The sequence below is a fragment of the Suricata suricatta genome, chromosome 3, assembly GCF_006229205.1.
Source record: "Suricata suricatta isolate VVHF042 chromosome 3, meerkat_22Aug2017_6uvM2_HiC, whole genome shotgun sequence".
In the NCBI taxonomy this organism is placed as follows: Eukaryota; Metazoa; Chordata; class Mammalia; order Carnivora; family Herpestidae; genus Suricata; species Suricata suricatta.
The window spans coordinates 49,565,174-49,579,411 of NC_043702.1; the positions used below are offsets into that span (position 1 = coordinate 49,565,174).

The following is a 14,238-nucleotide window of genomic DNA, read 5'->3' on the forward strand; positions in this document are numbered from 1 at the left end:
CCTGCTGCATATGACATGTTTTTCTAGTATTATACCAGAATATTTTGAAGATCTCTAACTGTTCCTTGTTTAAAGAAGAAACCAGGAAGTTGGCAGTACCCATAACTTCTCAAAAGTGCCTCTTCTTTTTCTTGCTGTGATGAGATATCAAGGTCATAAATACTGATGTCCACACTTCCTGATCTTCAGTCTCTAAGATATACAAGTCATGGTTAAGTAATTATTACACCCTTAGCACTCCTTGTGACCCAGAGCTGTAGATTTTTCCTTCTAGAGAGAAGATGCCGACTGTTCCATTGTGGCGACATTAAAGAGTGTAAAATGTAGTTTCTACAAGTTGAATATTAATCCAACCTTAAATTGTGTGTCCTTCAGAATTATATCAACTCGAAAATATCTTACCTATTACAAATCAGTTAAAGTTATAATATTCCAAATAGAAGAACCTCTCAAAAGTAAATCATTATAATGTGCTCTGGGTTTTATAGCATATCTTATTTGTAATATTTCTACATTGATAATAAATTAGCTTAATTTGTTAGTTTTTCTCAACTTTTTAAAACCCATACCCCACCAGCTCAGAGGATTTTAAAAAGTTGTGTTTTCTATAGTTTGTATTTCAAAGGAACATTTCTCCAGATACACAATTATAAAACTAAATAAAACAACATGCCCATACTTATGTGCATAAATACACATACCTACAAACACACACACTACACATTCTGCAGTGCTCTTTTCCAGCTGAGAATCCTTATGCTTAGATGGTTTTTAAAAGCTAAACTCAGTTGTTCACTGATTCTTTTTAAAAAATGGAAGACAGAAAAGAAACAGGATGATTATGCTAAGAGAATGTTGTTGTCAAGGGCACTTATATAAAAAACAATAAAGGTCTACAAATAGCCAAAACTAAGGATTCCAATTTTCTGAAGCCCCAAATCCTTTAAAAAAATGAAACAGGGTAAAGCACCTCATCATTGACAATTATTCTAATTGATCATTTATTGTGATGTCAATTAAGTATATTAAAAATAACAGAAAACAGCGGTGCCTAGGTGGCCCAGCCAGTTAAATGTTCAACTTTTCATTTTAGCTCAGGTCATGACCTCACAATTTGTGAATCACAGTTCTCCAAATCTGACTCCATGCCGATTGCTCAGAGCCTACTTGGGTTCTCTCTCCCTTTCTCTCTGCCTCTCCCCTGTGTGCTCTCTCTCTCTCTCAAAATAAATAAGCCAAAAAAAATAAAATAAAATAACAGAACAGATAAGCTTCTGACAAGTGTATCTAACATTGAACTTTTCCTGAATTAAATAAAACTTAGGGAGGACAAATCACATGATTTTGATAGTTAATTATTTAACATAAAGTTGGGATAACTTCAGCTGTATTTTCATTCAGTTGATTCAGATAATCAATACAGTATATCCTGATATTTTAATATACTGCTATGTTTTTGCTTTCTCTTCTCTTGCTACCATTACTCTTGTTAATAGCTATTGCTTACTGAGCTCTTACCATATGCTAGGCAGTATGCTAAGTCTCCTTATGTTCTTAGACCTTATTAATCTCCCCTAATAAACCAGTGAGGTAAGTGCTGATGTTATAGTCAGGAGAGTGAGGCTAAAACAAGAAAGTGGCAGAGCTAAGCCTGGAACTGAGGCCCGTCTGCCTCTAGATTGGACCTCTTACTGCTTACTTATATCCTTCTACTCCCTTCAGTTATGTATATTTCTAGCAATATTTTTTTGAAAATAACATAAATGTCTTTGATTTTTAGCAAATGCAGTATGGACTCAAACATGCAAGTCAGATCACATAAAAACCTAACTTGCTTTATAAAACCTGAAGTGTCAAACTCAGTGTTCAGACTAGAATGATATTGAAAGGGACATTTGTTGGCAAAATGTGATATTTAATCCAGTTCTATCAGATACCATAAGGCACAGATATGAAGAAGAAAACAATGTTATTGGAGCAGAAAAGTGGGGTTCAAGAAATCCTTCAGTAAAGGGGCACCTGGGTGGCTTAGTCAGTTAAGCATTTGATTTGTAGTTTCTGAGTTCGACCTCCATATTGAGCTCTCTGCTGTCAGCGTAGAGCCTGCTTTGGATCCTCTGTCTCCCTCTTTCTGCCCCTCCATTCATTGCTCACTTGCTGTTTCTCTCAAAAATAAATTAAAAAATTTAAAAAGAGAAATACCTCTCCTAAGTCTAGAAGAGAAAAAGGTGAAAAAAGAAAAAAGGAAATACTGAAATTGAGAACATACTGTAAAAGAAATCTGCATTGCTCTATTTAGGTACATGTGGTTAGGATTTTTTCCATCATAGAAGTATTTCTTCACCAAATGGCTTAAATTCAGGCTGTTGCTGATTCCTCTCACTGTCTCCTCCTCTTTCCCTTTATTTGTTATTAATTGGAAATTATAAGGAAATCTTTGTTGCCAGCTTTGCTATAATTCAGCTAATTCATAAACCAAGAGATAGTGTAAAGGGACTATTACCAGTTTTGCTGATGTTCCTTATTGAGTTCTGAGTTGGTTTTTATGAAGCCAGGCAAATGTGTATCTAGAGTCTAAAAAAGTAGGACATTTCATAAGTGATGAGCTGTTTCATTCATTTCCCTTTCCCATTATGGGCATCAAAGACAGAATGGACCAAATAAATACTTTTCGAGGTAATTAATATCTACTCTAAAAATGGATTAGGATTACACCTGACTGATCTGTGATATCATTTATGCTCCGCTTTTGGCTTCTTCTATAGCACTTGAAAGATAACAAGAATAATAAAAAAAAATTGTACCAAAGTAAAAATGCTCCTTTGTGAATCTTGAGAAACTTAATTCAAATGCTAGTAAAATTACCAAATTAGCAAACAGTAAAATAAGGCCATATAAAAATCAACTTTGTCATTAGCGCCTTGTACTTGACAGTCCTTCACTAGATGAGTGTTCAATGAATTTGTGATGAAATTTCAGAGTTAAAATATAATACAAATAAGGAATGTTCAGCATCTGTCATTAAGTGATTGTCTGCTTCCAGGAGTAAAAGAGAGCCAGTCTGTGCCTGCGCACACTAATGTGTGTTCATGCTAAAGATTCAGCCATGGTCAGTTTGGTGTTTCCACGGACAGCAAGAGAGCTTGCTGGCACGAGGACAGGGGATGGGAAGGATGGCAGTGTCTGTCTTAAGTGCTTTCCACGCACAGCCAAGCCCCTTGGAGATGGCAGTGAAAGCATAAGTGATCAAAGACACACTCACAGGGGACTCGAGTGAGAAGGCTGGGGGATAAGCAGTGCTGCTCTGTGGCCAGTGGAGGGAACAGGGAGACAGCAAGAGTTCTCCACTGGAGTGGGGCGCGGTGACATCACGACTTTGGCCGGTTGAGGATCCCAGTAGAAGAGCAGGGAAGCACTATAGCCCCCAACAAACAGAAAAGGGCATCACTTAGAATTGACAGATAAAGGGTTATTGTGAGGGAATATAAAGGTTATGTTCTTGAGGAATTTCCAGTATAAATGAATGAGTAAACACTCTTCTTGGAAGAGGATATTCTTCAGCAGTCCTGAGGAGGGGATGGAGAAGAGTTTTTTAAAAAGTCTATCTAATATAATATATGATATGATATGATATAATATAATAATTGCTTTGCAATGTCTTCAGGGATTTTTACCTTGGGACTGGAGAAATAATAAGAGGAATTACTTGCAATGTGCCAAACAAAATCATTAATCACCTCTGGATGAATTTACTAAACAATTAATCAAAAACATGAATAACATATTGCAGTGCATTTGACACAGGTGTAACTGTTTTTATTCACTAATCCTTTCCCAAAAAGAGTGGTAACCTTCTTCAAACACCAATGACAGGAGCAAATTCCACACTCTAGAGATGATCTCCTCTTTCTGCAGCATCTCCAGAGCTAGTTCACTCCTTTTTGGATCTCATCCTGGTTCTTGAGTGGTTGACTCTCAAAACATCCAGACTATCTGCATTTTCTTGATTTCCAATCAACACAGTATAAACACTTAGCACCTATCATTAACAGCAAAATAGTACTTAAGCTGTGACTGTTGCCAACAGGCCTGTCTTGACAACTGTACATTTCCATGAGGCCTTGGGTTGTTCCCCTCATAGCTTCCTCTTTAGGTGCTGTGTTTGTTTACCTTTGTTCTGTTTTTAATTTGGGGCTGTAATGACAAGTTTCCTGAAGGGAGCCTTCTAAGGTGCAATCTTAGGAAAAGTCCTTTTCCTGCCTAGCAAAATTTTCCTTTCAAAGCATCTGGCATAAATAGGTAAAAAAACCCACTAATCTAAAGCCTTGGGATTAAAAGTACAATTCATAGACTTGCAACATCAAGCTCACCTGGAAGCTTCTAGAAACACAAAAATTTGGATCCTAGAAATAGGACCCACTCCTACTTAACCAGAACCTTCATGTCTATACAATCTGAGGTGATTTGACTTCTATGCATATTAAAGTTGGCAAAGCATTGCTCTAAGTGGTATTCCATGAGCAAAAATTTTTGTTCCAAAGAACAAAATGTCTTTGTGTTGTGTTTTGAACACAGTAATGTTCACCCTTCACAAAGTAGGAGAATTGGGGGTCTTTTGCCAATCTCTGGTCCTATTGCTTGAAAGAACATGATGAAGATGAAAAAGGCCTGGATCTATAAATTCATGTTCTCTCTTCCAATTTGTCAAATCTCATGTACCTATCACACTATTTCTACCCATCACGACCACTATCACCACCATCACCATCACCACAAACTGATCTGGGCCAAGCACTGTGCTAAGTGCATTTACATTCATCTCACAACTCTATAAAAGAGGCACTATTATCACCATCCCAATTCTACAAAGAAGCTCGAAGCCAGCTTGAGCCTTAACTACTACAAATGTGTACATCAAGTCGGTAATATTCTTGAAACTAATATATGCTAGCTCTTTTGCTTAAAACATGTTGCTACCCTTTCTAAGTAAGCAAGTACTGTTTGCCAAGAAAGCATCTTTAGAAATATAATGTTTAACTAACCACTTTTATTTAACAAAAACACTCTTTATGACTAACTATAAGCTTAATTACACCAGAATAGGTTTTATTAATATGTGCATTTGTGAACAAAAATAGTATTTACACTTCCTATATTTTATAAAGCTAAAAATATGACATTTAACACTAGGAAGCTAAGGAAATTATAGAGATTTACTTTATAAAGTGTGTTACACTGGCAAATTGCTTTCTTAGGAAAATTTTAAGATTTATGTACATTAGAATTAAAAACAGAGAATAACAGCATAAAACATTAATCTCTAACTGCTTTAAAACATTCTTTGTTGTTGATGTTACACATACTGTTTGAGTATCCAAACAATACATTTGTCATTCAATACTATTTTTATTAATTTCATAAAAATGTATTTATGACATCAAGTTTGATTCAAGGGACATTTTTGTAAATCTAAATCAATATCGGTATCAACACAACAGAGTGTAGGTTTTCTAAACCACAAGAACATACAAATATTTACAAAGTACATGTTTTCTCTATAGTTGTATGGTCCTCATGTAAGCATGTATATTTAAAGTAACTTCTTGTCCTTTATTTTCTCCTTAGCTTACAGTTAAATCAGTTATTTTCCTTAAAATATTTTATCACTGCTCAGGGCACTTGGGTGGCTTAGTTGGTTAAGCATCTGACTTTGGCTCAGGTCATGATCTCACTGTTCCTGAGTTTGAGCCTCACGACGGGCTCTGTGCTGACAGCTCAGAGCCTGGAGCCTGCTTCAGAGTCTGTGTCTCCCTCTCTCTCTGCCCCTCCCCCATTTGTGCCCCCCCCCTCAAAAAAACATTAAAAAAATATTTTATCATTACTTTATTTTTATTTCTAAACTAAAGCAACATTCTTTTCTCAGTCCCACTTCTAAGTCATTCTGAAGTCTATTCTTCAAAATGTGATTAGCTTTCATATCATTATAACACTACCTACAATATATTTAATATATTTTTCATCCATTTAAGGAACTAATTAGACTTTTTAAAACTGTACATAAAAGAGACAATCTAATACCTAAAAGTATTGATTTCTTCAAAGGTCTAAACAATGTACTGTTTTGCCTGTCCTTAGAATGTGCTCTTTTTCTTTACAGATCCATCTCCATAAGCTCAGAGCCTTGTAAAGGGTGGCTATCCAGCAAACTTTTAAATGAGTGAACACAGTGAGTAACTAAGCTAGTTAATCATTGTTCACAAGATTTAGTCTCATTTCGGAAACCAAAAAAGACCCTTGTGAGGATATGGACATTTGATATGAATGTTTGAGTACATTTCTAACACACTGCTGAGCACACTGACATTCTGTATGCAAGCTATTATTTACTCAGTGTGGGAAAGAGCATCGTTATGAAAATGAGAACAAATGAATGAGATAAAGAGCCCAATTTAACAGTAATAAACAGAAATTAAAAAAACATATAGGAGAGGAGCTATTAATTAGATATGACATCCGAACTTTCTACATTTAGAATCCCGCCAGAGTTAAGTGCTAATTAAATGATTTCAATATTTATAAAAGATTCAAAAATCACTCATAAATAACTTACTATAACCTAGATCCTGAGTTTTAATTAGAAGATACAATGTTTCTTCTTCCTACTTCCTAGAAGCTACCAATTCTCTTCCATGAGAGGAAAAAAGAAAAAAGAACACATGCATTGGTTTCCTATTGTTTTTGTATTTTGTATTGTTTGTGTTATTCTTCCACTAGCATCACACGCCCATTTGGACAGGTGAGGAGCACCCCTTCAGGAATCCCTCAAACATACTTTTTATTTACATTATTTTACATGTACTTTACTACACTTCCATTGTCCTCTAAGTTCAAGTGTGTTGTAAACCTAAAACTGCTCTAAAAATATGTAGTGTTTTTTTTGTAATTAAAGTTGAAGATGGCCAGCTGAGCAAATAGTCTTAACGGATGTAATGCATATTTTAAATGTTACTGAAATTCAACTGAATATTCTTAGAGGAACAATATGTACTTCAAGTGTGAGAAGCTGTCAAGTTTTGTCCATGCGATATCATTCACAGTGAGTCCCAATTTCCAAATCATCATCTCAAGATTCTTTTTCTTCTATGCCTTCTTTGTTCAGGCTCCTAACACAGTATGTGAAAGCTATAGACAACTTGGATTCTTAAAAATATCTCTTCATCATGCACAGAGTAATTCACACTCTGTATATACATTCTGAATAACTTTACTAATACTGATTATTTTAACCCCGTCCTTTCCACTTCCCATTCTCAAGACTTTACACAAACCAGGGGGATGTGGATGGCTCAGTCGGTTGAGCTTCCAACTTCAGCTCTGGTCACGTTCTTGCAGTCCTTGAGATCAAGCCCCATGTCTGGCTGTGTGCTGACAGCTCAGAGCCTGGAGCCTGTATCTCTCTCTCTCTCTCTCTCTCTCTCTCTCTCCCTCTCTCTTTATTCCTCTCCTGCTCTCACACATTCTCTCTCTCAAAAATAAAGATTAAATTAAAAAAAAATTTTTTAAAGACTTTACACAAACCATTGTATTCTTGATAAAGACTTCTTGGACCACCTGGGCTACATTCTCTCGAATTCCTTTTATGATTCTTCATATTTTTGATTTGGTATTTATAAACTTACCTATATAAAAAAGATGCCTTATTCTTCCATATACTTTGTAGGCCCTCTCTCATTCATTTCTACATAGCAGCAGCTAGCATGGTGGCTTTTAAACACAAAGGTTTAAAATGGAGAGAAGAAGAAGAAACTCTAATAGTGAAGTTTAATTCATTTCATTTATATACTATATAAATGATCTGCCCATTGGTTCAGTCTATTACTGTAATTGTTATATCTATAATTTTATCGTACTGTCAGAAAGGAGCTGTCAGAAAGGAGCTGTAAGGAGCCCATTGGTTCAGTCTATTACTGTAATTGTTATATCTATAATTTTATCGTACTGTCAGAAAGGAGCTGTAAGTGGCTACAAAGTTGAATAGTTAAAAGCACTGATACCTGTATTACTATTAATATGGGTTGTGTGGTTTACATGTATCACTATTACTAGAATCAACTAAATTGAATTAATTTGACCAAAGAACAAAATAATACTTTAATGTTTATTCTTTGTAGCTTAATAATTTTAAAGGCAAGTTTTACTTGGCCTCAGATGGTAATCATTAGGACCACAAAACTAGATGAGACCAAGAGGCATCAGTACAAGCTCTTTCTCCAGGGTGGTCTTGTCTTAACTGTATTTTTCAGAGCTTCACAGAAGTCTCTTCAGCAACATCTGAACATCAACTTATTACCTATATGCTCCAGTTCTTCTGGACTTTGTCACTCATCACATCTAACCCAAATTCTTCAAATTATACTAAAAGAAAAGAAACTATTAAAAAGACATTAGGCAAAATAAATACTTTATTGTTTTATTTTTAGAAATCAGCCTATGTGTGATAATTCAAACATGTATAAAGCTTCTAGATATTCTTTCAAAGAATACTGTTAACATCTCAACCACTTTTGATTAAAATTTCACACAAAGAAATATAATAAGAATTGAAAATTATAAATGCTAAGGGAATAATTCCAATAAATTTGGTTGTTACTTTATACATTTAATACATACAAAATCAAATAGGATAAACCACTTTCCTTTTTTTCCCCCCTAAAAACAAACAGTTCTCACTGGTTAAAACTGAATTAAAACCCTCTATTTTGAGGAGAACAAATCTAAATTACTTCCATTTTGAAAAAACAAAACCAGCTTATTCATTTCTATCCATTCAAGTCAAAGGTTCCATTATTTTGGCAATACTCTACTTAATTAGTCTAAAAGACAGAAGAAGAAACATTTCCTTATAAGAAGCCTGGACAATGCAAAAAATATAGTGTTTAACATAAGGCATATTTCCAGAAGAAAAATACTACATAAGCTATAATAAAATTGCATTTGTCTTGGTAAAGGAACAATGCTTACAGTGTAAGAACATTAAGTAGTTGCAGGTAACCTCATACAATTCTATCCTACTGCTATTAGTAACCTCCTCAAGAATTAAGAGCAATTTTTACAACAGAACAGTTTTTTCTTCTTGGAAGTGACATTAATTAACAGCAGTGGAGGGAAAATCATTGGTTGCTTCAAGCTCTCAAAAAATGAATCAGTTATTGCACAGTAAATACCTCACAGAGGTCAGTGTTTTAAGAAGCTAGTCTGAAGAAACAGGTTATTTATAAGTTGGTTAAATCTGGAAGTTTTCAAGTTTTAAAATTAATTCTACATAGGGAATCAACCGGAAAATATTGACACACAAATAAATATTAGGCTTTCCAAATGGCTACAGTGTGGGTAGTTTAGAAAAGAAATAAAGTCAGAAAAGTGCCTAGGTTTCTATGAACGTTTTTAAAAAGATATGCACAGAAGAAATAAACATGGTACACTGTATACAGTAGCCCAGCTCAGCAGCAAAATCTTCTGAAGCACAGGTAACACCTCCGCCAGTACCTGTCACTGGTCACTCCAACATCACACAGCTAACACGATCCATGCCAACCTTGCCAAAGAGAGAGAAGGGAACATCAACCATGTTTCACATGTCGTTATTAAAGTGTTCTTCAAAAGGAGAATGAGAATATTCTCTAAATATATATATATATACATACACACACAGACACACACACAGTATACGTATATAAACAGTACACACACACACACTTTTAGACAAAAAAATTAAGATACTAAGAATTTGTGATTAATTCTCAAAATCTTGGTCAATAAATTGTTTGCCTGAAATACATAAAATCAATGCTATCAAAATAATACCCAGGTCCATAAATTGTATGCCTGAAATACATAATCAATGCTATCAAAATAATACCCAGGTTTGAAAGTTCTGATTTTTTTTAATGTTTATTCATTTTTCAGAGTGAGAGACAGAGTGCAAGGTGGGGAGGGGCAGAGAGAGAGACACAGAACTGGAAGCAGGCTCCAGGTACTGAGCTGTCTGTCAGCACAGAGCCTCATGTGGAGCCTAAACTTAGGAACTGTGAGATTATGACCTGAGCCAAAGTCAGACACTTAAATGACTGAGCCACCCAGGAACCCCTTGAAAAGTTCTTATTTCCTCAATTCCAGTAATAACTTAAGTACTTCAGTGAAATAACACACTCACTATCAATAATCCCCTAGAGGTTATTACTATCAAATTTGACTTTCTTGCATTTCCAATGCAAGGGATTGTAGTTTTTTTTCTGCTGTAGTATACCATATTATATACATTCTAAAAATTAAAAGTTAGCCAGAGAAACAGTCCTGGGTACTAAGAAAACAAAGCATTAAAAACAAGTAGTAATTTATAATTAGCTAGGCAGAAAAATTCAGAAAATTTTACCTATAAATTCCATTTAATGACTATCTTGCTTAGAATTAGATGCTTTACTTGAAGACACTGCTGCCAGAAGTCCACTTACAATTTCCCGTCTGATTTCCCCAACAATGGACTCTTTAATCTAGAATAGAAAAAGAGAAAAATAAGATTTAACAATATGACCATACTCTACTTTTCTTGTTTTCAGAAAACACGTAAACTATTTAATTCCTACAACCAGCTAAGCATAGGGAAAACTACAGCATTCATGTAAAACCCTCATGAAACACAGAGAGACAACGAGGAGTCAAGACCATCTCACCTCAAGCCCAGGTCAGACTGGGCAGTCACTGCCTAGCGTATCTCAGATAACATCATTATAAAACATCAAAATTCTTAAGTTAAAAACATTAAAAATGTTATTTTATAGATTAAAAAACTTCATTTACTTCATGGCACAAGTAACCCAGAAAAACTGTTTAAACATTTTAAGATTCACTTTTATGTTTCTTATTAATGTCTCTTTTTGTATGGTAATCAACAGTATACTCAAGTGTTATCATTGTTAAGAAAATTCATTAGTGGCAAAAGGTATACTGCCTCTATTTATACCAACTGAAAACAAAGTATCTAAAGAAGTCATATATTGTTAGGATCTAACATGCAAATTTGAAGTAGAAAGAAAAAATGAAAAGTTAGTACAATTTATTTTACAGCATGAAAAACATCCTCTAAGCAACCATAAATCTAAACAAAATTTTCTTTAGTTATATGGTAAGTCTGTCACCTGTCTAAAAACTTTGCTTCAGATAAGGATATACAACCTTATTTTATTGTTGGAAGAGGCAAACAGACCTAGGGACAATGATAATTCCCTCAAGATTTTCTTGTCCAGATGCCCAAACACTACACATGCCTATCCATGCCTTTTCTTTCTAATCAAACGGCATCACCTCCAAATAGCTCTTTATGAAGGCTTTAAATATGGATTTCCTGAAATAAACTGATAATGTCTTCCCAAATTAGAACTTGAGACACTTTCAAACCAGCTTTTAAAAATTCTACATTTCCACAGTTTCCTGTCAGCCTGATCTATTTCCTAAAATGCTCCTAAGTACATCCTGAACACATCTCAATTGAAGTCCTTCCAAAAATGGCTCTGTATTAATCTGTCATGTAAAACTGGTATATAATACATAGATTTATACAGAAGTATTCATGGAAACAAATGCTCCTTAGTTACCCACCATCTGTATGGGAATATATTTAAATAAATGCAAGATGCTTTTACCTTCTACCAATATTTCTCAAGTTTAAAACATCATGAAAGTTTCTGACTTTCACAGTTCTTGAGATTTATTTTTAAATGAGTATGTGTTGGATACAGATATTATGAAAACCAGAATCTCTTAGCTGCAATGTCCTATATGCACAAATACAATAGGTTGAATCAGAACCTCTGCAAATCTGTATTTACAAAAGACGGTAAGTAGCACAGTCTTCCCAGGCCTGTTATTCCATACAATATGGCAATTTTATTAACTTTCCTCGTTTTTGTTGATGTTCAGAGAGAGAGGGATAGAGTGCGAGCAGGGAAGAGGGGCAGAGAGAGTAGAGAGAATCTTAAACAGGCTCCACACTCAGCATGTAGCCTGACGCAGGGCTTGATCTCATGACTCTGAGATCATGACCTGAGCAGAAATTAAGAGTTGGACACTCAACTGACTGAGCCACCCAGGTGCCCCTCATCGTTCTTTATCATCCAACAAAACAAAAGCCAAAAAGTATTCTTTTCAAACCAAAATGTGTTCCAACAGTTTTTGAGGGTGCACAGCATTACTGAGTGTGTATAATCTGGATGGGCACAAAATGGATATTCTTTCATAAAATATTAAGAGAAATATTAAGAGGAAAAAATAAAAAGTGCTCAGAGAATGGCAGACTTTAAAACAGTAGGTCATGAAAAAGTAAAGGCAATTTCCGATGATTGTGAGGACAGAAAACTGTAGCCAGCAGCTTGGATGAGAGGGGAGCAAGAAAGGAGTGCAGCTAACAGATGGTTCCTACCAGGGACAAGAAGACTGGAACAGGAAGGGTGAGGCCAAATGGGGAGTGTTGTGCTGTGAGTGTTGTAATTCACGGAGAGAATGGGTTTCACCAGCGTATCCCAGAATAAAGTAAGTGCTCAATAAATGAACAGCACTGATGAGAGAGAGAGAAAGAGACATGAGAGTGAAGACACAAGAGTGAGAGACAACATCCAACATTAAAGGGAACAGAAAGTAGAAAAACTAAGGATTAGAGAGAGATCAGCACCAAAAACAACAAAATGTGTTTAATAATTTGCTGAAGGAATAAGCATATGGACAAGTAAGTTAGCTCCAAAGTCTTGCATCCTGCGGATTAGGAATGAGAAAACTCCACTGGGAAGGGAAAATTGCCTTTAGGAGCATTTCCAAAAGAAGTGGTACAGAGGGAGGACAGATGTGAGTGAGATTAAGAATGGGGGGCACTTGTGGGGAGAAGCACTGGGTGTTATATGGAAACCAATTTGACAATAAACTATTAAAAAAAAAAAGAATGCTCACTGGCAATATAAGCAGACTGGCTGCCAGTCTGAAGTGTGGGTACTATAGCCACTTAATAGGCATCTACTGAGTGACTACTTTGTGACAACCATCAGACCACATGATCACTAAAAGAAGTTATACTAAGAATACAGACAAGATATGTATTTACCAAAATATACATTTCAAGTGTGTTAGATAGACTGCAAGAAACATACAAGCATGAACCAAATCTAGGAATTTCATTAAACAATTAAAAAAAAAACTCTCTAAAGTGAAAAGCAGTGAATGTTTATTCTTTGACATTTACTTCTGTTACTCCTGTTGATCTGTTTCTATGGCACATGCTCATTTATTCTATTGTGATCCTTTTGTCTTATTTTTTTAAAATAACAGTCTCAGGCCACTGATTACATACATCACAGACCACCTGGGCAAATTCTAAGAGAGTGTAGTTTTCCCCCCTACAACATATATAATCTGACAAAAGCTTTGTTATTGAGTGAGTATATTACATATTTGTCTGAAAGAACTTTTCAGAATTCTCTTTCAAAAGAATTCTTCTGTACTAACACATTATAATGAAAGCACACTTTTTAAAAACTTCACATATGGGGAAATGATGAAAACAAAAGCCTGACAGACATCCTTGTTTTCATGCACCCATGAGTGCAGGAAGAAAACTTCCCTGTTAAGTGTCTGCCAAACATGCCTAATCCTCACCTGCACAACTGTTCAAAACAAGCTTAAATCCTGCCGTCCTGAAGAGTGGCTTTGTTAATGACGTCAGGGGCAGAATATACTGGAAAAGCAGAGTCTAATTTAATCTTCTTGGTGGCTGATACAATAGCTCTGACAAAAACTGGAATTCAGTACCATGTGCATTTAAGCAAAAAGATTATGGATTTGAAATGAACAGAATCAAGACTAATTTGAATTTTACATATTTTGCAAATAAAGTTTAACAGAACACCACTATAACTGAGCTACAATAGTATCAACACAAATTATTTTTTCAATTATAAATGGCATTGGATAAACATTTAATAACATCTTTTCAAAGTACTTCAAAATAGCTTATTTTCTTAAGTACATCAATGTCCCTCTTAACACCTTGTTTGATGTATACAGTTTGCTTGATAAATCCTTGTTTCTAAATAGCAAAAGGGTAAATGTTAAGGCCAACGTCCTACAGACTATGCCAAATTTGAGATTCAAGAGTTTTCTAATGAACAGATTTCATAGCAAATTCTGAAAAATTCC

General features: G+C 35.1%; 1 protein-coding gene and 1 long non-coding RNA gene across 5 annotated transcripts in view; one reads left to right on the forward strand and one right to left on the reverse strand.

Annotated features, from left to right (window-relative positions):
* LOC115287651 overlaps positions 1-14,238 on the forward strand; it is a 129,948-nt gene that overhangs the window by 87,514 nt on the left and 28,196 nt on the right. Inside the window, exon 3 of the long non-coding RNA XR_003906578.1 lies at positions 6,158-6,226. This is a non-coding gene — a long non-coding RNA (uncharacterized LOC115287651). The remainder of the gene's footprint in view (positions 1-6,157; positions 6,227-14,238) is intronic.
* Positions 8,445-14,238, reverse strand: part of ITPRID2 (ITPR interacting domain containing 2) — a 38,826-nt gene continuing 33,032 nt past the window's right edge. For all 4 annotated transcript variants that reach the window (XM_029934300.1, XM_029934303.1, XM_029934302.1 and 1 more), the window contains 2 exons: positions 10,433-10,550; positions 8,445-9,595 (listed from right to left, as the gene is read on the reverse strand). In XM_029934300.1, coding sequence (XP_029790160.1) covers positions 10,446-10,550 — 105 coding nt within the window. In that variant the 3' untranslated portion in view covers positions 8,445-9,595; positions 10,433-10,445. The remainder of the gene's footprint in view (positions 9,596-10,432; positions 10,551-14,238) is intronic.